General features: G+C 40.9%; 1 protein-coding gene across 1 annotated transcript; it reads right to left on the reverse strand.

Moving 5' to 3' along the window:
• Positions 1-1164: 1164 nt before the first annotated feature.
• On the reverse strand, positions 1165-4909 carry LOC143531678 (protein SMAX1-LIKE 6-like). The gene is made up of 3 exons (XM_077026923.1): positions 3729-4909; positions 2860-3097; positions 1165-2786 (listed from the first exon to the last, which is right to left on the reverse strand). Exons 1-3 carry the CDS (start codon positions 4817-4819, stop codon positions 1404-1406), a joined length of 2712 nt encoding a protein of 903 aa, XP_076883038.1. The 5' UTR covers positions 4820-4909; the 3' UTR covers positions 1165-1403.
• Between the last annotated feature and the right edge of the window lie 21118 nt (positions 4910-26027).

Here is a 26027-nt window from a genome sequence, read left to right on the forward strand (position 1 = left end):
GCTTTGAAGCCCCTCACCATAGAGGATGGTCTAATACGTTCACATTTTCAACAGAATCATGTGCTATTATTATTATTATTATTATTATTATTATCAGGAACAAGAAATAGTTAAAACAAATCTTTGTTATTTGTAATTTCTTAGTTATATAAAATCGTTTCTTGTGGTTGAGGGCGCCAACCATGCCACCTCACCCGTTAACCCACCACCAAACCACAACACCTCCCTATCGCCAAACTTTCCGCCCACTGTAACGCCCAAGAGGGCTAAAAATGGCGGGGGTCCACCCTTTCAATCAATTATTTATCTTTAATATCTAGTTAAATCACAACGTACACCTTTGTTAAAGGACTGGTTAGTTAAAGCTCACCGCCTATGTGGCAATGAAGTGGCGTTTTAATTGCCCAACCACAACACATAATCTAAACAACAGACGCAATGAGTCAACCGCCAAAGAATAGGTTTCAACTTTCAACAGCCTTCAGATTTAATTAGTATTCGGTTTTCTTGAAAATAAATCTTAGCCATCTAAAGTAAGTGGTTATGTATAATTCAATTGCTGACTTGACACTCACATATGAGTATCGTAAGGAAAAAAAGGTTCGTTATTAGGATATATCATTGTAAATCGTACACACAGAATATGCAGTAGAAATAAGCATTACAATATCTGTCATTTGAGTATATATCTTTTGTTTTTGCAGTCTTGCAGAGATTAGTAAAGAACCTGAGAATAATCCACAGTATCCTACTGTTTATTTATCTTCACAACCTTACTCCAAAAGTAAGAAATCATATTCCTTAATGTTATGTGGCTATGGTTATATACTTTAATCAACAAGGCTCAATTACAAGCTTTATGATGTACGTAAAGTGTTTTGACAAACTTCATATAAAGGTGAGTTGGAGATAAAACTGAGTGTTTTTTAAATACTTGTAAATATCTGATCTGACAGCTAGCTGAACGCATTTATAAGTGCATTTAGTCATTTACGGTGCGCCATGAATATAGCCTATCCTAAGCTTAGATTACTTGTGGCCATATCACAAGTCTACAAGTCTACATCACTACCAGCCAGAAATTTGAATACTTGTCTTTCAACAACGCGTTACGATAACATGATAAACTCGAATGAGTCATGGCTAGATAACTTCATATAGTTACATTTAACTGAAAAATACAAAAGAGTATCCTACACATTTATAGTTAGTATTTACATAATAATGGTACAAATTTCACAACCTTTTTCAACTATAAGTCTATAACTTACATCTATTATACAAACACAAATCCAAACAAACTGTTTTCATAACCTAAACAAATGTTAAAAACAAGGTTCAAATCGCTATCTAATTACTACGGCTAGATACTTACCACATTATGCACTTGACCCGAATCTTGATCAGCTCATTAAGATCCTGTCAGGAAGTTGGACCCCGTGAAATTGCGCCTCGGCTGGCTCAGCCGTGACAAGTTTCAAAACCGAATGACAACCGAGGCCATACTTGTTCCTAGCTTCGGTAAATGCTTCACCAAGGACCCGCTCGATCCAATCGTCGGTTTTCATGGGCTCTAAAAACCATGAAGCTTTTAGAATTTGCTCCATCACTTTATAATCGATTTCTAACGAACAATCCAACCCGATATTGTTCTCAAAACAATCACCAATTCTCTTCAAAATCTTCTCGGCGAGCGGGTCAAAGTCAAAAGGCTTAAAAATGACCTTTTCGTCCACAAGTTCGAGATCTTCCTCCAACCAAGCGTTCAAGTTTTCAGGGGTAAAACCGTAATCTGCTTCACGCTCTTCAGCTGGTAGATTCAAGTCCAGGTAATGCTTCCTCTTGTTCTGGTTCCGTGTAACCCGAACCACTTTGCGTGTCGGTTTCATGTCGTCAAGGTCAAACCAGGACAACGCACGGATGGGCCCACATTTCGCTTTTAAAACAGTTTCCTCTGTAAACTCCACATCAGCATCCTCAAACTCATTTACTCCAAATAATGTGGAAGTCAACACAAATATTGCATTGCTGATGCTTACTTCTCTTCCATGTGAGTCCGAAAACCGCCCGGTACTCGCAGCCCGAGATAAATGCTGCTGAGTCAGAGTATCCGCCACATCAGCATTTTCAAGAAACACAACTGATAGTGGTTTCTTGATCAGTTCATCCGCGATGTAATCAACGATGTTTTTCCCTCTCAACTTTCGATCACAACCGTTCATAAAATCACGACAACTTAGATCAACACATATAATGTTTTCCCGGCCTCCGAGTAACACTTCAGCTAATGCAACAGCAGTTTTCTTCTTACCAGCCTTATCGGGCCCAACGAACCCGAACCAGATACCAGCCCGGTTGTGGCCCGGTCTAGCCCTGCAACGCGCTATGGTTTGACTAACATCACCAAGAGCCTCTTCTTGTCTACCAACTCTTGTCAATAATAAAGTATACACCAATTTAGAATCTTTCTGATCAAACGGGCCCACACCGAGATCAGTAGTCACCGAATTTCCTGATGCAGTTGAACCCGAGAGGCTGCGATCCTTACCCTTTTTAGAGTTTGAAATTGTGTCACATCCGCTTTCGGTTGAAGATCTTGCAATTTGGTTCGGGCTTTCATTGACTTGAAAGCCCACAACCGAAGGGACCCGAGGCCCGACTGTGTACGTTGATTCGGGAAACATTTGCATATACGGTTCGCCTTTGTGAAGACGTTGACAAATACTATGCCATTTCTTTTGCAGCCCAAATATTTTCGCACTCACCACAGCAGGATCATCTTGGGCCTGTGCTGCAAAGATGCAAGTTCATATGATTAACATAAAGTTATTGATGTACAAACATTACAGTAACGCATACCTGCACCGCGCCCATTTCACAAATTTGAGACGAGTGTAACCACGAAGGCAGAGATGACCGATGATGGTCTGAAGCCGAACCGGTTAGTACTCCTTTAGATATATCATTCACTTCTAACTTAAACTTGTCATCACAAATGTGACACAATGATCCAAAATGATTTGAGATCCTTAATGGGCTACTGATGTCTGATGGTAGAGAAAAGAAGCCTCCAAATGGAACAAATGACTCCATTAGACTGCAAAGTGCAAATTTATTAATTTAGGATCAACATGCAACACAAATAATAAATAAAATTTGGGCTCAAACAGTCAAACCCAACAAGCCCATAAATAGTCATATGGGCCTCATAGACGTAATCGTTATGTTCACGGGTTTATTAACATACGGGTCACAGGTAAATGTTCGGGTTAGTCAAAACAGAAGTCGGGTTAGACTTCTGGATTTAGTAAAAGACTGTTTTATGTAAACAACTTGTGTGTCAAGTTGTTATATTATATAAAGATGAGATAATATCGTCTCATCTTTAGGAGGATAAGATTGCAACTTGTGCAAGTTACAAAGGTAGATTTCTTCATATTTTATTTTGTATGTTAATAGTATAAATAGGTCGTTTCTTTAATACAAAAAGAGTTTTGTGTCATTGTCATCCAACACGGCATAAAAATATATATTTTTTTAAAGGCAACTAAATTAAAGCTAGCGAAACACTAGAAAAGAAACTAGAGTTAAATACGTGTTAAAAGGATTTTTAATCCGCCCAAACCAACTACTAGCTGTAAATTATTATCTCTGTTACTTAACTCGAAACAAGTCCGAAAAATTTAGGATATTTTGATATTGAATAAAATAATATTAAAAATATTCACCTGGATTTTGGGAATGTTTCAGGCCTGATGGGAAGAACATGTAGGTCCCACTCATGTTCAACTGAAGGAAACTTATTAAAAAACTGAATACAAGTTTCATGGTTTTCGGCAGACCCAATTAACCATACTCTAGCCCCATTACTAGCCACAAGCTCACCCAACTTCTTCACAACAACCTTAACAGAATCTGTTACACTTTCATCTAACAAAATATTCAAATCACCAAACTCAACCATCACACCAGAACCAATACTCTGCTTCAAAATATTACCCACTTCCTCTATTTTCAACCCCAACAAATTCTGGTTCATGATCATGTGTTTGATGGAAATAACATTTGTTATCTCCGCTCGGGTTTTTCGTAAGGATTCCACGAAAACCCTAACGGTCTCGGCCGCGGCTGGACCGACTAGTAACGGGTTGTTTCGGGTTTTCCCCGGCTTTTTAACGAGTATTTCGTTGATTCTGTTGTGAATTCCGTTTGATTCTAAGTAGCCTTGAAATGGAAACACGAATATCGGTTGGCCATTACAACGAAGAAGCTGACGGTGAACCGGTCGGAGTATTGAAAGCTTAATATCCGAGCTCCGAAAACCGGACTCCCCGAACACCCGGCTCACAACCGGGTCGTCGAGTATCGACAGAATTAAATTTTGCAACTCGACTTTCACTGCTGAAACACAACCTGAAGACGGAGAACCAGAACTAGAACTAGATGTCATTTGTTGGTACAAATGAAAGTTCTCAGGCTGGCGTCGCTGATTGGCTTGCGATCGTTTGATCGCAGCCATCAGCGAGTTTGAGACCGGCGGCTCGTCCACGCGTTGAGTAGTTGACGAGAGCCGGTCTAACGCGACGCCCAGGCAAAGCTCTAGGGCTTTGAACTGGACGCGCGATGCGTACGCGCTGTTTCTGGCGCGTACGCATGCTTCTCGTAAAGGGGAGGATGGGAGGGATAGTAACGCCGAAACGGCGTGTAAGGACGACGTTTGGGCGTGGCAACGGCGGTGTGCGACCGACACCGCCTCGTCTAAGGCCTGTACCGCCTCCGGAGCTAAACATTGCCTGGCTATGTTTACCGGCGTCGGCATACTGACGACCGGTGAAGAGTGAAAGAGTTTGGAATTATTAATATAAATACAAAGTTGTTTAAATTGATTAATTAATTAGAGACTATGACTAGGAGAACAAGACAAGTGAATATATTTTAAAATTATGAATTTGGGCAAGTATATATAATAAAATCTCAAGCGTACTAAAAGTGTCCGTATCTCAAAATACTCTCTTTTAATTATGCGTTAAAAAATTTAAAATATAATTTACTAGTTTTTATCCCCCGTATTACGGGGGTTATTTTTCATTATTCGTTTATAATATTATATATTTTTTGAATTTTAATTTTATTTATTATACAGAAGTTAATAATATACTAAGTATTTGATGATGAAAGAGTTTCACAAATAAATGAGATGTTATAATCCGGTTTAAAAGTTATTTGGGTTTGGTGAGACCCATGACCCGCTTATTTTTTACTATAAAATTGTTTTTTAATTATAAATAATATATATCTTTTTTAAGGAAATCAAATATTATTTTTTAGTATATCCCTATTTTATAGGTTTTCCACATCAAATATTTGGTGAGATTAATTTTTTATTATGAGGGTTGTTTTATATTATTTGTTTCTAATATTTATTTATTTTTTTTAATTTTTATCTTTTTTATTGTATGAAAGTTAATAATATACTTATGGTTTGATGATAAATTGTTTCACAAATAAATGAGATGTTTAACCCGGTTTAAAAGTTATATGTGTTTGATGAGACCAAAGACTCGTTTATTTTTTTACTACAAATTGGTTTTTTAATTATAAATAATTTATATATTTTTTAAATAAATCATAAATTAATTTTTGGTATAACCCTACTTTATAGGATTATTATATCAAATATTTGATGAGATTAGTTTTTAATTTAATGAGATGTTATAACCCGTTTAAGAAATATATGAGTTTGATAAGACCCATACCCGTGAATTCAGGTCAAATGCATGAGAATCCTCCATTTAAAAATCAAGCAAATCTGGTGACTCCAAAAAAGGGGGAGCGACCACATCGCGACACTTATGATTTTTGGGTTTTCGTTTATATATATTATAGATAATAACAAAAGAAGGTCAATTGGTGTTTTAGAGAAATAAAGGTGTTTCCTTCTTTGATGGTGAAGGGTTCGAGTTTCATAGTGAATATCGAAAGATTAGGCAGTCGTATTTTTTAAAAAACCATGTGATTTTCACATTTTGTGTGTGAAAACGGTTTGAATTTTATAATCTAAACTTTAGCTTATGTGTTAGATTATGATTCACATTTGACAATTGAATTAGTAACTTTTATTTTTACTTTAGTTGCCAAGTGTAATCTCATTACATAATCATATTATAGTTAAACCCGATCCTGCTCGTAGAAAAGGTATGTCTCCCCAATTAGTCAATTCATTTTGAAGAACGAAATCGGGTGGAAATCAAGTGCAACTCTATGATGCTTATACAAGTGAGATCGCCCTTGGTAACTGAAGAGGTATGTACCCGCCTCATATAGACAAGAAGCTTGAAATCAAGACATTATGAAGGCACAAAGCCAAAACCTACGCGCATGGCGCATATCACATATGCTCACGCATATCACATATGTTCATGCATCACATGCTCAGGCATCATATGCCCAGGCACCACACATGCTCAGGCATCATATGCCCAGGCACCACACATGCTCAGGCATCATATGCCCAGGCACACATATGCTCGCGCATCACATATGCTCACGCATATCACATATGCGCGTGGCGCATCAGCGCGCGGCGCATATCACATCTGCGCATGAAACATCTGCGCGTGAGAATAAAGAGAAGACCTCGCGCATCCTCAGGATTGGCGCATATCACACATGCACATAATCAACCTCATCCTTATCCAAATCAGGATTAGGGCAACCTTGATTGTGCACGTCAGACAACCTTCCAGAAGGTATCTTTTTAAGGAATAAGAATATGCTGATGTTGACAGCTGCCAAATGAAAGGTGGACAACTCAGCATGACACATGTGCTACCACGTGATTACAACCAATGAGAAAGCACCAGGTGTCCCAGAGGACACGTGGCGCAGAGCAATTGGAGGAGGCCAACAAGGCTGAGGCCAATCAGTGGAAACCCTAGCACTATAAATACAGCATCAACTCCACAAGGAACGATCATCAAATATCACCTGATAACATACAATCACAGAGTATTCAGCTATTAAGCAATACACTCTAAATTCCTTACTCTCACTTATTACTATCTTCTCCCACAAATACTTATTCTCGCACCGGAGGGTTACCCCAAAGAGGACCCCTCTGTCCCTTTCTGAGGGGTAAGTTGACGGTGCTGTTCATTTTGTAGGTGGAAGAACCCTAATTCCAAGAGAAACCATCGGTGAAATAGCATAATCACACCCGAGGAAAGTAGATCGTCTACCAGTGAGTCGATCCACGTTTCTTCATTGGCGCCATCCACTGTTACAACGGCAATCAGATCTCATCAGATCTATATATAAAAAAAAAAATCACCATGGTTTCTGGCGTTCATAACGTTGATCAAGTTCTGGAGGATATTGAACGTGAGGATGTTAATGAGGGACAACAGTTTCTGAGGGTGCCGCGTGATTCTACGCGCACCACCAGTAACCGTCCCTTCATCACAACTCCTCACGGCCAGACTGAAACTCCTCCAGACGATCTCACGTTACAAAATCTTGCCGGCGCGAAACAAAAAGGACCAATGGGTCCAGAAGATGAAACAAATGATCCTAAAGAATGGCTCATAAACGAGCAGCGGCGTCTAATGGACAAGTACAATGAGATGGTCAAACAGAAAAAGCTAGCCGACTTAACACAAAGGCAAGCGCTTGATAAGCAAACTGTTCATGGAACAAAAAGGCCGCGCGCGCCGGAAGAAGGACATTCTGTTCACACTGCACACACTGAGTTCAGTGATGAGGAAGTGCACAGCATGAGGAAGACGCGAGATACTCATGCAGGATGCTCACAGCTCCGCGCGCCTGTGAACATGGCGCCTGGAGCCAGAGCCGATCTGGATCTGCACATGCCGTACAGCCCACCAGTTAGAGGGCAAGTGGACGTAACCACACCGTATAGACCAGCCATCTTGGTGAAACATTCAAAGTTCACTGCGCGCATCGCGCAGGCTCCCATCCAGCACAAAACCAAGATGCCAAGTGGTTTGGGTAAATATGACGGCACAACAGATCCAGATGATTTCTTGCAAGGTTTTTACAACACGGGAAACCTAGAGAGCTGGACGATGCCAACATGGTGTCACATGTTTGCTCGTTGCCTCACGGGCGCGGCGCGTGTCTGGTTCGAGAGCTTGCCGACCGGGCAAATTGATGGGTTCGAGGAACTATTGGAAAAGTTCCAAGCCCACTTCGTACAGCAGCGCAGACACACACGCGACCCTGATGACATCATGCACTGCGTGCGCAGGAATGATGAAACGATTGAAGACTACATCACTCGTTTCAATCAGGAGTCTCTGGCAATCGGAGGTATAACTGAGCAACTCCTGCGCGTGGCCTTTATACAAGGCGCGCGCAGTGATCAACTCCGCCGAGCTCTCGTAAGCAGAGATGGCATGCCCACCACGTGGGCCAAGTTAATGGAAGCATCGCGAGTTTTCGCGAGGAATGAAAAACAAATTGCCCAAGATAGGGCAAGAGAAAGAGCGCATCAAGCTGAGTCACCGCGCAGCAAAGAAAAGAGGGGCAAGCAGAACTCTGTATGGTCCAGGTTGCAACCAACCAGTTTTTCTTCAGCAGAAAAGCAGGCGCAACCAAGCTCACCCCAGCCCCAAAAAGATGTTCGTAATCGCGGGGAGGGTGACAGGAGGGAGGGCGGCAGAGATCCTAACAGACCTCTGCCAAGAATATGGACTCCCCTCACTAAAACGCCTTCAGAGGTGTTAAGCACTGAGAATGTCCAATTCAAAAGCCCTAAGCCACTACACCACAAGGGACCATCAGACAGTGGCAAGTACTGTGAATTTCACAAGTCCACAGGGCACAACACTGATGCATGCCACCACTTGAAGGATGCAATTGAAAAGGACGTGAAATCAGGCAAGCTGGCTCACCTGGTGAAAAACTCAAGACCAGAAAATGAGCAATCAGGAGCCTCTGCCAACAAAAAGTACAAAAGAATCTGTGTAGCCGAGGGAGGAAGGCAAGGGCAAATATCAAGAAAGAGAAGCGCGCAAATCCAAGGAGATTGGCGCGAGCAACAAGTCATCTTTCCGAGAATCAGGGGAGGCCCTTCCATCAGCAGTCCTCTTGTCATCACTACACACATTGCTCATTACGAAGTGTCAAAAGTCCTGGTTGACACTGGCAGCGAGTCAGACATCATGTATGAGCAATGTTTCAGGAAACTGGATCCGGCAGACCAAGCAAGGCTTGAAATTGTGAATGCACCAATCTCTGGTGTTTCAAATGAAATCATTCATCCCCTAGGTCAAATACAATTTGAGCTAACTATGGGGGATGACAAACACAAGCGAGCCGAAGTTGTCAACTTCTTGGTCCTGCCCACCACTTCTTGCCACAATATGATCTTGGGTAGGGGAACGATTGCCCAATTCAACGCCATACCGTCGCCAGCGCACGGCGCGTTGGGGTTCCCAACACCAACAGGTGTAACTTTTGTATACCGAGATCATTTGTGCGCAGTGACAAGTACTCCGCGGGAGGGGAGAATGAAACTTCCAATGGCAGACAACGCGCCAGAGGAATGGATTCTCAACCCAAAATTCCCGGAGCAGAAAATCACAATTGGCGCAACGATATCAGACGACACGAGGTTGAGAATGAAAAGGTTGCTCACAGCATATATGTCGGTCTTCGCGTGGCAACACTCTGATATGACTGGGGTTCCGCGAGACCTGGCGCAGCATTCTCTCAACACCTTCAAGTCTGTAGAGCCAATTGCTCAAAAGAAGAGAGTCATGGGGGATGAGAAAGCGAGGGCCATGAATGAGCAGGTTGAGGATTTACTGCGCGCAAACATCATCCGCCCGATACGATACCAGACGTGGGTAGCCAATCCTGTGATGGTAAAGAAAAGTAACGGGTCGTGGAGGATGTGCATTGACTTCAAGGACCTCAACAAAGCGTGCCCAAAAGATTGTTACCCCCTCCCAAACATCGATGCAAAGGTGGACTCCGTGGCGCCATTCAAACTCAAATGTTTCCTGGATGCCTACAAGGGCTATCACCAGATTCAAATGGCACCACAAGATGAGGACAAGACCGCATTTAGAACCGACAAGGGTGTTTTTTGCTACACAAAAATGCCCTTTGGTTTGAAAAATGCGGGCGCCACCTACCAAAGACTTATGGATGCCGTTTTCAGCGAGCAAATCGGAAGAAACCTAGAAGTCTATGTGGATGATTTGGTGATCAAGAGCAGGGAGGAAAAGCAAATGCTCAAAGACATCGAAGAAACCCTTGGGCGCCTAAAGGAAGTTAACATGAAGCTCAATCCGAGCAAATGTACTTTCGGCGTACTAGAGGGAAAATTTCTAGGTGTAATGGTCACCAAGGATGGTTTCAAGGTGAACCCCGAGAAGGTGGAGGCCATCCTTGACATGCCCTCGCCATCCACCATGAAAGAAGTCCAGAAGCTGAATGGTAGATTGGTTTCAATCAACAGGTTCCTAGAGAACCATGCAAGCAAATCTACCCCATTTGTCAATACATTGAGAAACTGCTTAAAGAAAAGCCAGTTCAAATGGACTCCTGAGGCCGAACAAGCTTTCAGGGAGATAAAAGAATGTTTGATAAATTTGCCCGCGCTCACAGCTCCACTTCCTGGTGAAACTTTGACATTATACCTATCAGCAGGAGAGCGCGCCATCGGCGCAGTATTATTGGTGGATCGCAAGGGAATCCAAACGCCAATATACTATGTGAGTCGGGTGCTGACAGATCCTGAGACGCGCTACTCCATCATGGAAAAGTTAGTTTTATCACTAACACACGCGTCGCGCAAGCTTCATAGATATTTCAATGGTCATCCCATTGAAGTTCTGACTGGTTACAACATCCAGCAAGTTTTGCGGCGTCCCGCGCTCTCAGGAAGGCTGACAAAGTGGGCGCTGGAATTAGGCGAGCACACGATCGCCTATAAGCCCCGTCCAGCAATAAAGGGACAAGTCTTGGCTGATTTCATAGCCGAGGTCCCCGAAGGAAGAGTTGAAGAGGCTCAGCGCGAGGTAGACCCTCCGCGAGCCAATGATGAAGAAAATGTTTGGAGATTGTTCACTGACGGAGCTTCAAACAACGAAGGGTCCGGCGCAGGCCTAAAGCTGGTGGATCCAGAGAATCATGAATATACTTACGCCATCAGGTTGGACTTCAAAAGCACCAACAATGAGGCTGAGTATGAAGCCCTGCTGGCTGGCCTGCGCATCGCGCAAAAATTCGGAGTTAAAAAGCTAGAGGCCCATGTTGATTCATACTTGGTAGCAGCACAGGTCAATGGCCTTTATGATGCCAAGGAGAACACCATGCCTCTATATCTAGAGCAGGCGAAAAAGCTTATCGAGCAATTTGACTGCTTCAGAATCATTCATATTCCGCGCAGTGAAAACAAATCTGCAGACGCGCTGAGTAAGATGGCATCAACCAGTTTTGATCACTTTGGAAAAGATGTCAGGGTAGAAGTAATGAGCAACCCGTCGGTGGTAGCGAAGTCTGTCCTGGTAACTCATACAACCCCTTCGTCATGGATAACTCCAATAATGGAATTCTTGAAGGAGGGAAAGGTACCAGATGATCGCACGCAAGCGAGGAAGATAAGACACAAGGGGCAGAACTATGAACTGCTTGATGGTACATTATATCGACGCTCTTATCTTGGGCCGCTCATGAAATGCCTAGATGCTGAGGAAGCAAGCTATGTGATCAGAGAGATACATGAAGGAATCTGTGGAATACATGCTGGCCCGCGCATGGTGGTTGCCAAGGCAATGAGCGCAGGTTACTATTGGCCAGGCATGTACTTGGACGCTCTAAAAGAGATCCAAAAATGCAAAGCATGTCAGAGCTATGCGCCAAACACCATGCGGCCAAAGAACAACTTGATTCCGGTGACCTCCGCATGGCCTTTCCACAAATGGGCAATCGATATTGTGGGTCCCCTACCGCAAGCGCCTGGGCGAGTAAAATTTTTGGTAGTGGCAGTAGACTATTTTACAAAATGGGTCGAAGCCAAGCCACTAGCAAAAATCACAGCCGAAGCGATGAAGCAATTTATCTGGAGCCACATCATATGCCGTTTTGGCTTGCCCATGGAAATTGTGAGCGATAATGGCAAGAAATTCACTGACAAGAAGATATCCAGCTGGCTCAAGGAATTGCGCATCAACCAAATTTTCACTTCAGTTTATCACCCTCAGGGGAATGGACAAGTGGAACGCGCTAATCAAAGCTTGCTGAATGGGCTGAAGAAAAGGTTAGAGGGAGAATCCCATTCTTGGGTTGAAGAGCTACCTAATGTCCTGTGGGCACACAGGACATTAAGCAAAACCAGCAATGGCGAATCCCCGTTCAGCCTAACCTATGGAACAGAGGCAATGATTCCAGCAGAAATTGGGTGCCCATCCCATAGAGTGCTCATGATGAGCAAGATTGATAACGAGCGCGAAAGAAGGTTGGATCTCAACTTACTTGAAGGGCGCAGAGAGGCGGCTATCATCAGTGAGGCCAAATACAAGAAAAAACGGGAAAAATATTACAACCAGCGTGTGAAAGAATGCCACTTTAAGAAAAATGATTTTGTCCTTCGCAACAATGAAGCTAGCCGCGCGATACCCCCGGGAAAAATGTCCCCCAATTGGGAGGGACCTTATCAAATCTCAGAAGAATTGGGGAAAGGCGCATATGCTTTAAAAGATTTGAATGGAAAGAAGATCCCGCGCGCATGGAACGCGGCACAGCTTAGAAAATGTTTCATGTAAATATCAAGTTTGTAATCAAGGCTTTTTAAGCCATTATGAATAATGATACGCGCTATCTTCTCTTAATGTGGATTCTATTACCTTTTTGCATACATTTTTCACACTTCCCTTTATTAGTTTTGAGCAATATGACAACATTGTATTGACATCAAAACGAATTAAAAACGAAGTAAAACATACATGCGCGAGCTTCAAGCTCAAACGCGTTAACGAGTCTTAACTCTAAAACGTCAGGGCCTTAGCCCAATTCTATTACCTTTTGCATACATGTTTCACACTTCCCTTTATTAATTTTGAGCAATATGACAACACTATATTGACATCAAAACAAAATAAAACGAAGTAAAACATACATGCGCAAACGCGTTAAAGAGTCTTAACTCTAAAACGTCAGGGCCTTAGCCCAATAATGTGAGCCTTAGCTCAAACAACTCACAACATCCATCCTACATGCTGCGCAGCCTGACCATAAAATACCTAAACACAACTAAGGCAAGAGCAAACGCCAAAACATAGTTGTTAAGGTCTCAGGTCAAGGTCGCGTATAAAATTGTAATGGATATCTGAGTAACACATTGACGCGTAAGGCTAAAAAAAAAATCATAATTCCATAAACGCGCGATAACGTCGCGCAAGAGAGGAATAATGAAAGCGCCAAGACACGTGTCAACATAATCAAGATATGGCAGAATCACTTACAATATGACAAGGGTTAAGTATAATAAATTCCTTACAACCTTGTTCTTATTCCAACGCGCAAGCATATCTTATATTCAACAAGCAAACATGCGATATAAAGAGATGAATGGGAATGCGCAAGATGCGAAGAAGGGAAAAACAGAATTTCATTCAAAAGCATTGAAATTTACAAGTTTACAAGATGAGATACAAACTACAAAAAAAAAAAAAAAAAAAAAAAAAAAAACATGAAGGGCTTCTCAAGTCTCCACGTTGACATCAGCCTCTTCATCATCCTCATCATCGCCCTCGGCATCTGGCGCAGCCTGCTCCTCGTCGTCTCCAAACTGACCATAGTCAAGTTCTTCATCTTGAATGGAGTCTTCTATCATGACAGTGTCAAGAGCGGATCCTTTGGCCACGCCAGAGCCGCTAGCAACGCCAGCATTCGCCGCGCCATCATCGCCGCCGCCAGCCCCCTCGCACTCGTTAAGTAATTTCTTTAGCGCGACGAGATCGGGCTGGTCAGCAAGCGCGGATATCTGCAAATCATAAGCAAAAATATGAGTACAAAGATACTTGGAAAATAAATCAAAGTAATCTCATTAAAAGTTAAAATACCTGCGCAAGGATGGGAATGGGAGTATTCATATACTTCTCCCCCATCGCGGCCATGTCCGCGCAGGCAACGGAGCTCTGATAAGGGTACTCGGATTGGTTCTTCTTCAGCATGCCATATTCGTAGCCATCCGTAAACCCTTCAGCTCGCCCCACCAAGCGCGCGGCAGCGTTGCAGTCCATCACAAGGGCCTGAAACTCGTCTGAGTATTTCATCGCAAAAGCGCAACGAGTCATGCCCTGTGAGATGAGCCAGTGGCGATCCTGCGCGAGGCCAGCAACAGACGTCTCGAGGGCAGGAACCTGAGAGTTTAATAACTCAACAGTTTCCTTAGTCTTTTTCAGCTCCTCTTTGTCGGACGCTGCTGCCGCCAAGATTTCTTCTTTTTCAGCCCACAAAGCATCAAGTGCTTCCAGGCTAGACGCTGCCGTCGCCAAGGCTTCATCTTTATCGACCTGCGCGGCCGCCAGCTCCCTCTTCAGGCGCGCAACCTCACTCTCCAGTGAAGATTTTTCAGTGACAGACTGGACAAAAGCCTGGTCATGCGCCTCCGCCTCGAACTCCAAGTCGCGCGCTCTGCGCGCATACTTGGCAGCATCCGCCTCCGCCGCCTGCAGCTTCTCCCGCGCCGCCTGAAGCTCATGCCCGCGCTTCACGAAGGCGCTGTTGGCACTGGCTCGGTTCTCACTGAGCTCTGCTTGGAGCTTCTCAGCTCTTTCGCGAGCATCAGAAAGATGCCAGGCAGACACCTTAGCCTCTTGCTTGGCTTCCGCAAGAGCATCACGTACTTTAACGTAATCAGAGCGAAGCTCTTGGGAGGCAGCAATGAAGGCCGACCCAGCAAACATATGATCGTTGAGCAGGTCGTCGCGAGCGCGGTCCTCCTGGAACCTCCTTTCAGATGGAGGCACAGCATGAGCCCAGAATTCCGCACACACACCCATGGACTGAAAGGTGCTGTCTTCAGTAATATTCCATCTCGGGCGGTAAGTGTGATCGGCTTCCTGCAAAAAACAAAGAAATTATCTAAGTCATCAAAACATTAAGATGGAAGTCCGCGCAGCGGAGCAAAAAATAACCTATACCTGCGGGGATGAAGCAGAAAAGTCAGCGCCAGCCCCACCAGAAGGCTCCGCCGCGAGACCTCGTGGCGCTGCAGGGCTGGCGCGGGCGCCGTAGGAGTCTTCAGTATGAACCTCCTCATCCTCCTCTGAAATAGGCCTCTTCTCCTGCGACCTAGAGTCAAAATCAGTCTCGCGAGGAGGGCTGTGCGCAGGAGGAGGTGAGGGAGGTCTCGGCGCCGCCAGGTCGGCGCGCAAAACGGCCTCCTGCTCCTTAGTAATCCCAATGAGGGGAGATTCATCGCTTGCAGGAGCAGGAGCAGAGCCAGCGGCGCTGGCGCCAGCGCCAGGAGTGCCGCCAGAAGCTTGTACGCCAGCTACGGCTTCTATGAAAAAATCAACAACAACAAATGGTTACTGACTTGATCTAAAAGAAAGTCAGAAAATAAGAGCGCAATACGTACCTTGGCGCAACTCCATTCGCGAAGCAAACATCGCCATGAAGTCCATTCTACCCTTCTTAGAGGGTAAAACAGGGGACTTCGAAGCGACCTCCGGCGCAGCCTCGGCATCTTGTTGCGCGGTCGCCGGGTCTACAAACATTTGAGTGAGCAAAGATTCATTAGTAATTCTATCAGAATCGCGCTCATAGAATCATAAAAGATAAGCAAAAGATAAGGAAAGTATACCTGTCGAGGGCGCAACACCGCTTCCCTTTTCCGCCGCTGGAAGGGAGGAGGTAGCGCCACCATACCTCAAGTGGACAGGAGGTCTGCCCACTTTTTGAGGCAGGGAAGCCAAGGAAACCCTGGTGGTAAACTCCTGGGTTTTCCCAAATCCCCCCGCCTGAGTAGGAGGATCCTGAACAACAGGGGCAACATCTTTTTTCTGTTTCTTACTGGCCCCTGCGCCAGTTTTCCCCTTAGCTTTACGCTTTAGTTGGGGCGCCTCCTCCTCCTCCTCCTCCTCCTCTTCCGCGAGCTCCAGCTCGTAGTTTTCGAGCGCATCTACAAATACATGCAACAGAAGTGTTAGCAGAATTTGGTATTATAAAGGAAAATGCATAAGTACAAAGGCTTACCAGGCGCATCGCTGTCGAAGACAAATCCCAGATCAATAGGGATGAACATGTCATCAAAGCGATCAGGGAAACCAACCTCCCCAGCGCCAAGCGCGACGGAGCCACCCTCCATGTGCTCATCATAGGCGGCATGGATATACTCCTTGGTGACTGCACAAAACAAGTCAAGTGATATCAGCAAAAAGAATTATATTCGCGCAAAAAAAAAAAAAAAAAAAAAAAAAAAAAAAGCAATGAGATAAACTTACACAACCCGTCGACTTGGATAACGGGCTCAAGCGCGCTGTCCGCCCACCTCTTGCTCATACCAACCCCCACCAGCGCCTCCTCACAAATGTTCTTGGCGGGGGATGGTTCAGCGGTCAGCTTATTAACCCAGGCGCCAGTTGGGCTCTTGAGGACACCCACATCCGCAGGCGCAGATGTGATCGCGCGCATGGTCATGCGGATGGGGATCACACCAGCCCTTATATAAAAAAACCTCTCAGACCAGTCATGAAGGCTCTTGAATGAAACAGTGGAGCACTTCACCTTCTGACTGCGAGGAACGAAGGAGAACCAAGAATCTTGGATCTTGGGCTTATAAAAAAATTGAAAGCGCCGAGGGGTGGGCTCCTCGCGCCGGGATTTGCACATGAACTCAAAGTGAGTCATGCGCACAAGTCCAAACGGATGGACTTGGGATATATGAATCCCGTAAAACCTAAGCACCGCACCCACAAACCTTGTCATCGGAAGACGAAGGTTGCAGTGGGTGAAAAAATGGCTATATAGGGATATATAGCCGGCAGGCGGGTCCGCCGCCGTTTGCCCGGACCCAGGCAACATGCAGCCAAACAGGGGGGGAAAACCCTGAGAGGCGATGAGGCTGTCAAGATCCGCCTGCCTCAGTTTGCAGGGGATTTCATTCCACCTCTTCACGGCCTTGGTCCTCCCTACCTCCTCCGATGAGCCCTCAGCAGCCTTCTTCCCCTTGCCGGTCTTCTTCAATGTAGACATTACTAATGATTTTCTACGGCAATGGATGGGGGAGATTGTGTTGTCTGAGCTATCAGACATACAACAGTGACAACAAACAAACGATGCTAGTCTGGAAGCAGAAGAAAAGTAACAGAATGAAAGAAATAAAAGCTCAGAAGAATAAACAAGAAGATGAAAGATAAAAAACTCTAAGGGCTGGCTTTTATAGGCCCAGGAGAGAGAAATATGGGTGCTGATCGGACTTCACGCGCCCCCACTCGCAGGTGTAAGCCAACGGAAGCGCGACACGTGTCAATCACACTGTGTGAGGGGACACGAAAAGAGATAATACAGCTGTTGCCAGAGATCACGCGCCGCCACTCGCAGGAATGACCAATGCGAGCGCGACACGTGTTCCTGACACACTGTGAGGGGACACGAAAGGCAACTGTAGCACCTCGAGCACACGAAAGGTCTGACGTGTCTCCATCACGTACATAGACGATTCGTTTTCAACCAAAAGGATAGAATTCCGCGCAATGACGAGTAATAAGAAGAAAAAGACAAACCCCTACTAAAAGAACAAACTGTTAAGTCTAATATCTATCTTGCCTCGCTCGCGCGAGACAAGACACACATTAGACTGGGGGGGCTTGAAGAGGTATGTACCCGCCTCATATAGACAAGAAGCTTGAAATCAAGACATTATGAAGGCACAAAGCCAAAACCTACGCGCATGGCGCATATCACATATGCTCACGCATATCACATATGTTCATGCATCACATGCTCAGGCATCATATGCCCAGGCACCACACATGCTCAGGCATCATATGCCCAGGCACCACACATGCTCAGGCATCATATGCCCAGGCACACATATGCTCGCGCATCACATATGCTCACGCATATCACATATGCGCGTGGCGCATCAGCGCGCGGCGCATATCACATCTGCGCATGAAACATCTGCGCGTGAGAATAAAGAGAAGACCTCGCGCATCCTCAGGATTGGCGCATATCACACATGCACATAATCAACCTCATCCTTATCCAAATCAGGATTAGGGCAACCTTGATTGTGCACGTCAGACAACCTTCCAGAAGGTATCTTTTTAAGGAATAAGAATATGCTGATGTTGACAGCTGCCAAATGAAAGGTGGACAACTCAGCATGACACATGTGCTACCACGTGATTACAACCAATGAGAAAGCACCAGGTGTCCCAGAGGACAAGTGGCGCAGAGCAATTGGAGGAGGCCAACAAGGCTGAGCCCAATCAGTGGAAACCCTAGCACTATAAATACAGCATCAACTCCACAAGGAACGATCATCAAATATCACCTGATAACATACAATCACAGAGTATTCAGCTATTAAGCAATACACTCTAAATTCCTTACTCTCACTTATTACTATCTTCTCCCACAAATACTTATTCTCACACCGGAGGGTTACCCCAAAGAGGACCCCTCTGTCCCTTTCTGAGGGGTAAGTTGACGGTGCTGTTCATTTTGTAGGTGGAAGAACCCTAATTCCAAGAGAAACCATCGGTGAAATAGCATAATCACACCCGAGGAAAGTAGATCGTCTACCAGTGAGTCGATTCACGTTTCTTCAGTAACGAGAGAAAAAAAATTCAGAGTGTCATCGGTTACACTAGTAATATGGATTATTATTGACACAAATATAGGTTGCATGTTAGTCATTTTTCAAACAAAGTTAATGTTACCAAAACATAATTGTTTTTATAGAATGATTAGAGTGTAAAGTGGGTGGTGGGTATGACTGTGTAAGGTGGTGTTGGTGTTGGATGGTGGAGATTATGGTGGCGGTGGTGGTGAAATGATGAGTGGTGAGTGTGGGCCCACTGAGAGGAGTGGTGGGGTGAGGGTATAGATTCTTGTGTGTAATGAGATCTTTTGGTTTGATAGAAGCTTTCTGAAGAAGGGGAAAGGTGTGAGAGGCATGTGTGTGTCTTCACATGAAACATCTCTTTTACTCTTTAGTGGAAGAGTCATGGAGCATCCAATAATTATTATACCAACTTTCTCACTTTTAATATTTAAGTATTTTAATATATATTCATCACAAAATAATTTGGTTTGTGATATTTCTATGAAATGTCACGTATATATAAATATATTCTAACATCTAGATAGTGCTGCATTTGTAATAACATAACTTACTGTAAAACAATAAACTGATCTAATTAGAAGAAGGAGAAATATCATAAAAAACCGATCAACTTTTTTGTATTTTTTTATATAAAAATCTTCTAACAAAGTTTTGTGCGTTAAAGTCCTTCTATATGTTAAATTTGAACACGTACAACTGTGAAAATCTTTTTCAAAACAACTTTGAACCGATACATTTTGTTGTATTTTTGCTTACGTGTTTTCTTCTATACTTAGGTTGCTTATCTTTCTTTTGTCCTAGCTCTTTTTTAAAACAATTTAAATGTTGCGGTTTCAAGTTGTTTTAGACAAAAAAAATTCATAAATTTTGCTCAATTTTATAACATACAGAGGGGACTTTAACATGCAAAAATTATTGACGAGCTTTCATTAACAAAAAAATAAACTATGCTTGCTTTTTTATAGTATCGAAGATCGGACATTATGAATTTATGCTCTCTTATAACATGAATTAACAAATCATATTCAACCACGGAAATATATATAAAAAGATCAAAATATGAGTTTGGCTCGATCCTGTGTAAGATTGATGAACACATGACTAGGTGTTTCTGTTCTTGCTTGAACACATGACCTTTTTTGTTGCCCTACTTGAATGGTTAACAATATTTGTGCATTTTTAGTTGTTTCTTTTGTTTTAAAAAGTATAAATTATTTACAAAGAGTAAACTAGATGTATAATTTGTCATGACTGTACAAAATACTCCTTGCATTTTTATCAAGACTTTTACTAAAAAATCATTTGAATGATCATGATCTAATTTGTTACCAACAAATTAGATCAAAGTCTCGGACCGAAAAAGCAAACATCCATAATTAATCAATGTGTACTCTTTGACACTTTTTTACAAACAGTTTATGTGTGGTTTTACAAGAACAAACAACATGATATTTTACATTTTTAACATGAATTTGATGGATAAAGTAGAAATTCACTGTAAAGCTAACTAAACCTTGTTACTTAATGATTTTTTCAATAGAAATGAAAAATTGAAAACAACTAGTACGTTGCTAGAAAACAGATTAATAAACTTGAACTGTAAACATTTTATTCTAACAATTTATAAAAAAAAAGGCGATATTTATTTTAGAGAAGGCATGGGGATGACAGTTTCTCCTCCCAAAAGCGTTGCCTTTAGACCGTAAACATATGTGGGTCCCTTCTTACTTTCAATGAGATCGCTTCATTCTCTTTGAGCCGACAAGAAGAGTCAACTGGTGTGTCAGGAATTTTTTATTTTTTATTTTAACTAAACACATATTGTTTTTAATATATTTACTTAACGACTTTTAAATCTTTAAAGACAAAAAGGTGAAAAAACCCAACAAAACATTTTTAACCACTTATCAACTTTTTTTTCGTATTGTTTTACTATTTTTACGACCAACTCATTATGTTAAAAAACTATCACTAATAGTTTTTGTGTTTAACAACGGTTTTGATAAAGTATAAAATTTAAACAAACGTTTCTTAGTGTTTAAGAAACAACTTCAAACAAGACATATCTATGTAAGAATAAATATATTTTATATATTTATTTATATGGCCATCATTATTATTTATATAATAATAGATCAAAATAATTTATTATACCTTATCAAAATAACTCCCAAGATTCATGCACTCCTTAAAAATTCTAACTATAAGGTTAATGGTATTATTGAATACATCATAATGTACAATCATGATTCATGACCCATAAATTAAGGGCTTACACATGATATTAAGTACAATATTCTAGTACATTGCATACTCAAATTTTCAATAGTACAATTTGGTGCCTTAGGAGTCAACTATAACACTCAGAAGTACCAAAGAAAAATGAGTGTGTTGATTAGCAACATATGTACAAGAAAAGAAACGGCTGGTACTGAAAATAAGATATTATTCAACTCACTACCACTAAAACCAAAAAGATGATAATTCTAATAGACAAAATACAAGTATTACTTCCAGCTCTAAGTTCTCTAAGGAGAAGTCTCATTGCAAAAATATGTCATTAGATTAGGCATAAGCAACAAGACTATCCATAATTAAAAAGAATAACTGGCTAAAATTGATAGTTGTATATTAATGATATTTAAGTATGCTAATCCTAATATTCCCATTAACACATGATTGGTTGAGTCTAGTTCTATATGTTTACCCGAAATCAACAAATAACTAACATGAGTGTTAGTGACAAATTTAAATGTTAAGGTTATTAGAACCATAATTAATTGTCTTCTAATTACGCTTTATGATACCTTAAATATTCTGGAGATTAATCCGAATTTAGTATCAATACTTAAGCTACATTATGACAGTTATGAGGTTTGCATAGCTAACAAAAAGTCATTCTTACCTTAAACTCTTATATTATTTGTTATCAATATCCGGATTGAAACATTTATAAAATAGAACAGGATGATACTATGTACTTCATAACTTTTGTTATCATGCAAATAAAAATTTAACGAAAGACAAATGAGACCAATAAAATTCATTCATTAAAACCAAATTTCATGAGAAATCATGACATGGTTGATGAGGGTGTTTTTTCATAATCTCATTCTTAGTGATTTTAAATCATGTGTCAGATGTCCTAAACATTACTTGACTTAAGAAATATATATGGGTCTACCAGAAGTTATATTTCACGTACATTCGTGGAACTTATTCAAACGGAATATTCAGACATAATTCTTTTATCATTTAAAAAACTATTTACTTGTATCTAATCTGACTTCTATGGTCCTTGGTTTTAAAGAGATCCATTCATATATACATAATACGATTTCTTCTAAATATGTGCCTAAGTTTATTATGACATCTGGACGTTAATGAAATCAAATCAAGTCTAACATATATATGAGAAATTCCCACATCACGTACATCATTGAAACTCCTTATGTAGTTTTTTCTAGAGATATTAAAGATTAGTGGGAGCCTTAAGTGTCTCAATCATAACTTACAAGATTTGCAAGAGGTGGGGGAGTGAAAACTTGATATTATCTCAATTGCACCTCTTGCACATGGCACTGCTTCATCACAACACTATTTTATCAAAACTTATCTCTTTACAATTTACTACTACTACTCTTAAAAAAGTTTCATTGTTGCTAAATGTGGGCATATTCAGATTTCTTAATAAACTAATCCTCATCAAGAGAAACTACAACTTATATTATTAACTTGTTTCTCTATTAGAATCTATTGGTCCTTAAATATTGACCATAAGGGTGTTTGGGAACTTGTGGTTGCGTTTAGGGGTTGTTTTTTTTTTACTAGCAATAAGTATTAAATTGAAAATATTATAATTTATAAATAGTGTTTGAAACATTCATGAAAATTTTGATAATTAAAGTTACAAGTTAATATATATATATATATGAATATACATATTATATAAATATAATTTTTATATATATATAAAGATTTTTTTTTTAATTTTTTTTTTATTTATGAGGGAATTTAAAATACGTAAGTTGAATATTAAAATTTGTTATGAGGTCTCATTATGGAATGATGAGTGTCGTTTTGGAAATATAAAGTTGCGAAATGAAATCCCTTTTTTTTACCAAGTTAGTTATTTAATATTGTGTAATGAAGAATATCATGGTAAGTTAAAATGACCGGCATTGTAAATCGAGATATCATGAGCAAACGATTTTTTTGTTTTGTTTTTAAGGTAAAATTTCTATGAAGTTTTGTATGAGTGTTTCAAGAATATTACAAGCTATAAGTTTGTAACTTTCTTGAAAATTATGGCAAAACTATCATAAGAATTTTTAAAAACGCGGACAATCGTATGATGTAAATTTTCATTTGCGAACATTTATATTAAACCAAAGATTGCATGATGAAAGTTGTTATGAAAATAAATTTGGATAACCAGAATTCTACCACATGTATTATATAATGTAGTATAATTAAAAATGTCGTGAGAAGTTTAAATAATTAAAATTTTGAAGTGATCGTCCAAAATAAACGGAATAGTTATAAAGAAAATAAATTTTTATATATTTTTTTTGTACGAGGACTTTAAAGACAATTGGAAGTTTATACCATAGGAAATTTACTTGGAAAGTTAAGGTGAAATTTATTATAAAACCTTCTTGATATGATGAAATTTATATAATAAGTTTTCGTTTGTAAATCGTCGTAATGAAAATAAATGGTATATTAAAATTTATTATAAATAGATCAAACTCTATATATACATATATTTAACCTATATCGAAGAGATCATAATGAACGAAATTTGTAATAAAAATCATCGTGAAATCAAAATGAGGAAAGTTGGTGTAAAACTTTACCATATAAAATCGAGATAGATGTAAATATATATATATATATATATAACATTTATAAATGAAGACTTGTGATAAGAATTTATAACAAAATAAAGGAAAAATTGTTTAAATTCTTGAAACGTAATAATAATGTTTTAAGATTTTAAGGCGGAAAAAATCGTGCATGAACCACCATGACTTGATATTCCGACACTAAAAACCTTTATTACAAAAATACCATGTTGGGGTCTAAACATGTGCACGTACCACCGCGTCTTTTTCATATCTTCGACTTAAATAACGATTGTAGCAAAAACAATAAATCAGAATACAACGTCCACGAAATCACCGTAGTTCTATTGTCTTAACACCGAAAATTAGGATGGCGGGCGGAACGCTCGCATTCGACTACTTAAAGTGGTCATCTCATATGAGACGATCTTTAAGGAGATTAGAAACAACGGGACCCAAGTTAAGCTCGTGATCCATAAAACACAATAAAATCTAATGTTTTTGCGTTTTAATGTAAGGATACCTTGGAGTACTATGAAAGTGTGTGTATGTGTATATTTATGATTTGATAAAATAAATAAGTATATAAATAAACAATGTGTATTGAACAATTGTAAGGCCCCCGTTACCGGTAACCCTACTTTCGTGTTGGATTTACTCATAAACACAGTTCTAAATATCAGAGTTAATTAAAACATTTACGCGGAATATAAAACTTTCATAAAACATTACAATATTTCATAACTTGTCTCAAAACATCATTTGTCTTTCACATTAAAACATTAAAATTAAAACATCATAAGTCTTCAGATGCCAGACTCTTGTTCAGTGCCACGTGTCTCCTCAAGCAAGCTGCCTCAATCTACTCACCTGCGTGCATACTAAAAGTCAGCTACGCTGAGTGAGTTCTAGTTAATCACATAATCATACCATACACATAAAATTATATCCTTTCATTCATACTTTTATACTTTCATACTTTCTTACTTTCATACTTTCTTACTTTCTTTTGTATTAACTTACTTTCATATCTTACGTTATAAAGAGCATTACGCCCTACATTCCTCGAGTATTGTTAGGGCTCGGTACCCTCTTTCCTCGAGTATTATTAGGGCTCGGTACCCTCTTTCCTCGAGTATTATTAGGGCTCGGTACCCTCTTTCCTTGAGTATTAGTAGGGTTCGGTTCCCTAGTTCTCGAATATTAGTAGGGTTCGATTCCCTCTTCGTTACCATACAACCATACATCATACCTCGAGTATTAGTAGGGCTCGGTACCCTTTTCGTAACCATACAACCATACATCATACCTCGAGTATTATTAGGGCTCGGTACCCTTTTCGTAACCATACAACCATACATTATCATTTCTTTCTTCTATTATCCCTATCATGTTCATACACATAAACATACATAACATACTTACCTTATACATAGCGTTACAACCTGACAGTACGTGCAATATCCGAAGATCGTTCACGTACCATCAAGCAATCATTCATACATTTCACATTATCCACATAAGGCATACACTTATCTCTTAGGATAAGTGTATTAACAAACATATTGAGTATGCACACAGCCCCGAAAACGTAACACATAAATGGGGCTAGAAACTCACCTAAACACGGTTACGTTCACCGTTAATCGTAATCCTTTTCTTCAGTTGTGCACGGCTGACTGTATAACAAGTACACGTATCAAACAACTATCACTACTCATATCATCTTTCCAGTCTTAACTACTACCCACAACGAACGGGGGTCCGGGGGCAGCGCCCCTGGCAGCGGGGTCTAGGGGCGGCAGCCCCTAACAGGGTCCAAGGAGCAGAGCCCCTGGCTGGGGTCGAGCTGCCAGGTCAGCTTGGAAAAATTTTATTTCCATTAACTGTCTTAACACATTTTTCATTAGATTTTTAATTTATTTTCTAATCGAACTTGACTTTAAGCGAAATTAAACCTTAGGCGAACTTAGCTTTAGGCGAAGTTATCAGGCGAACTTGGCTTTAGGCGAAGTTAAACCTCAGGCGAACTTAGCTCTAGGCGAAGTTATCAGGCGAACTTGGCTTTAGGCGAAGTTAAACCTCAGGCGAACTTAGCTCTAGGCGAAGTTATCAGGCGAACTTAGCTTTACAGCGAAGTTGCCATCAGGCGAACTTAGCTTGCAGGCGAAGTTCATTAGGCGAACTTGGCTTGCAGGCGAAGTTCATCGCTTTGAAGGCGAAGTTGCCCAGATGAGAGCGAAGTTGCCCAGATAGCCGCTGTTTCGGTTTCTGTCCAACATTTCGAGCGATTTTAACACCCTTGTTACAGTCCAACATCACCCACTACGCTTCCCGACCATTTTCGG

This window comes from Bidens hawaiensis, unplaced genomic scaffold (genome assembly GCF_021521415.1).
Source record: "Bidens hawaiensis isolate Kalapana, Puna unplaced genomic scaffold, B.hawaiensis_p1.1 tig00009196_1, whole genome shotgun sequence".
NCBI classification, from domain to species: domain Eukaryota; kingdom Viridiplantae; phylum Streptophyta; class Magnoliopsida; order Asterales; family Asteraceae; genus Bidens; species Bidens hawaiensis.

Coding starts and splice junctions, on each gene's coding strand:
- LOC143531678 (XM_077026923.1), bottom strand. CDS start 4,819: ATGCCGACGCCGGTAAACATAGCCAGGCAATGTTTAGCTCCGGAGGCG. Junction 3,098..3,728: donor GAAACATTCCCAAAATCCAG/GTGAATATTTTT, acceptor TGCACTTTGCAG/TCTAATGGAGTCATTTGTTC. Junction 2,787..2,859: donor GTGAAATGGGCGCGGTGCAG/GTATGCGTTACT, acceptor TTTGCAGCACAG/GCCCAAGATGATCCTGCTGT.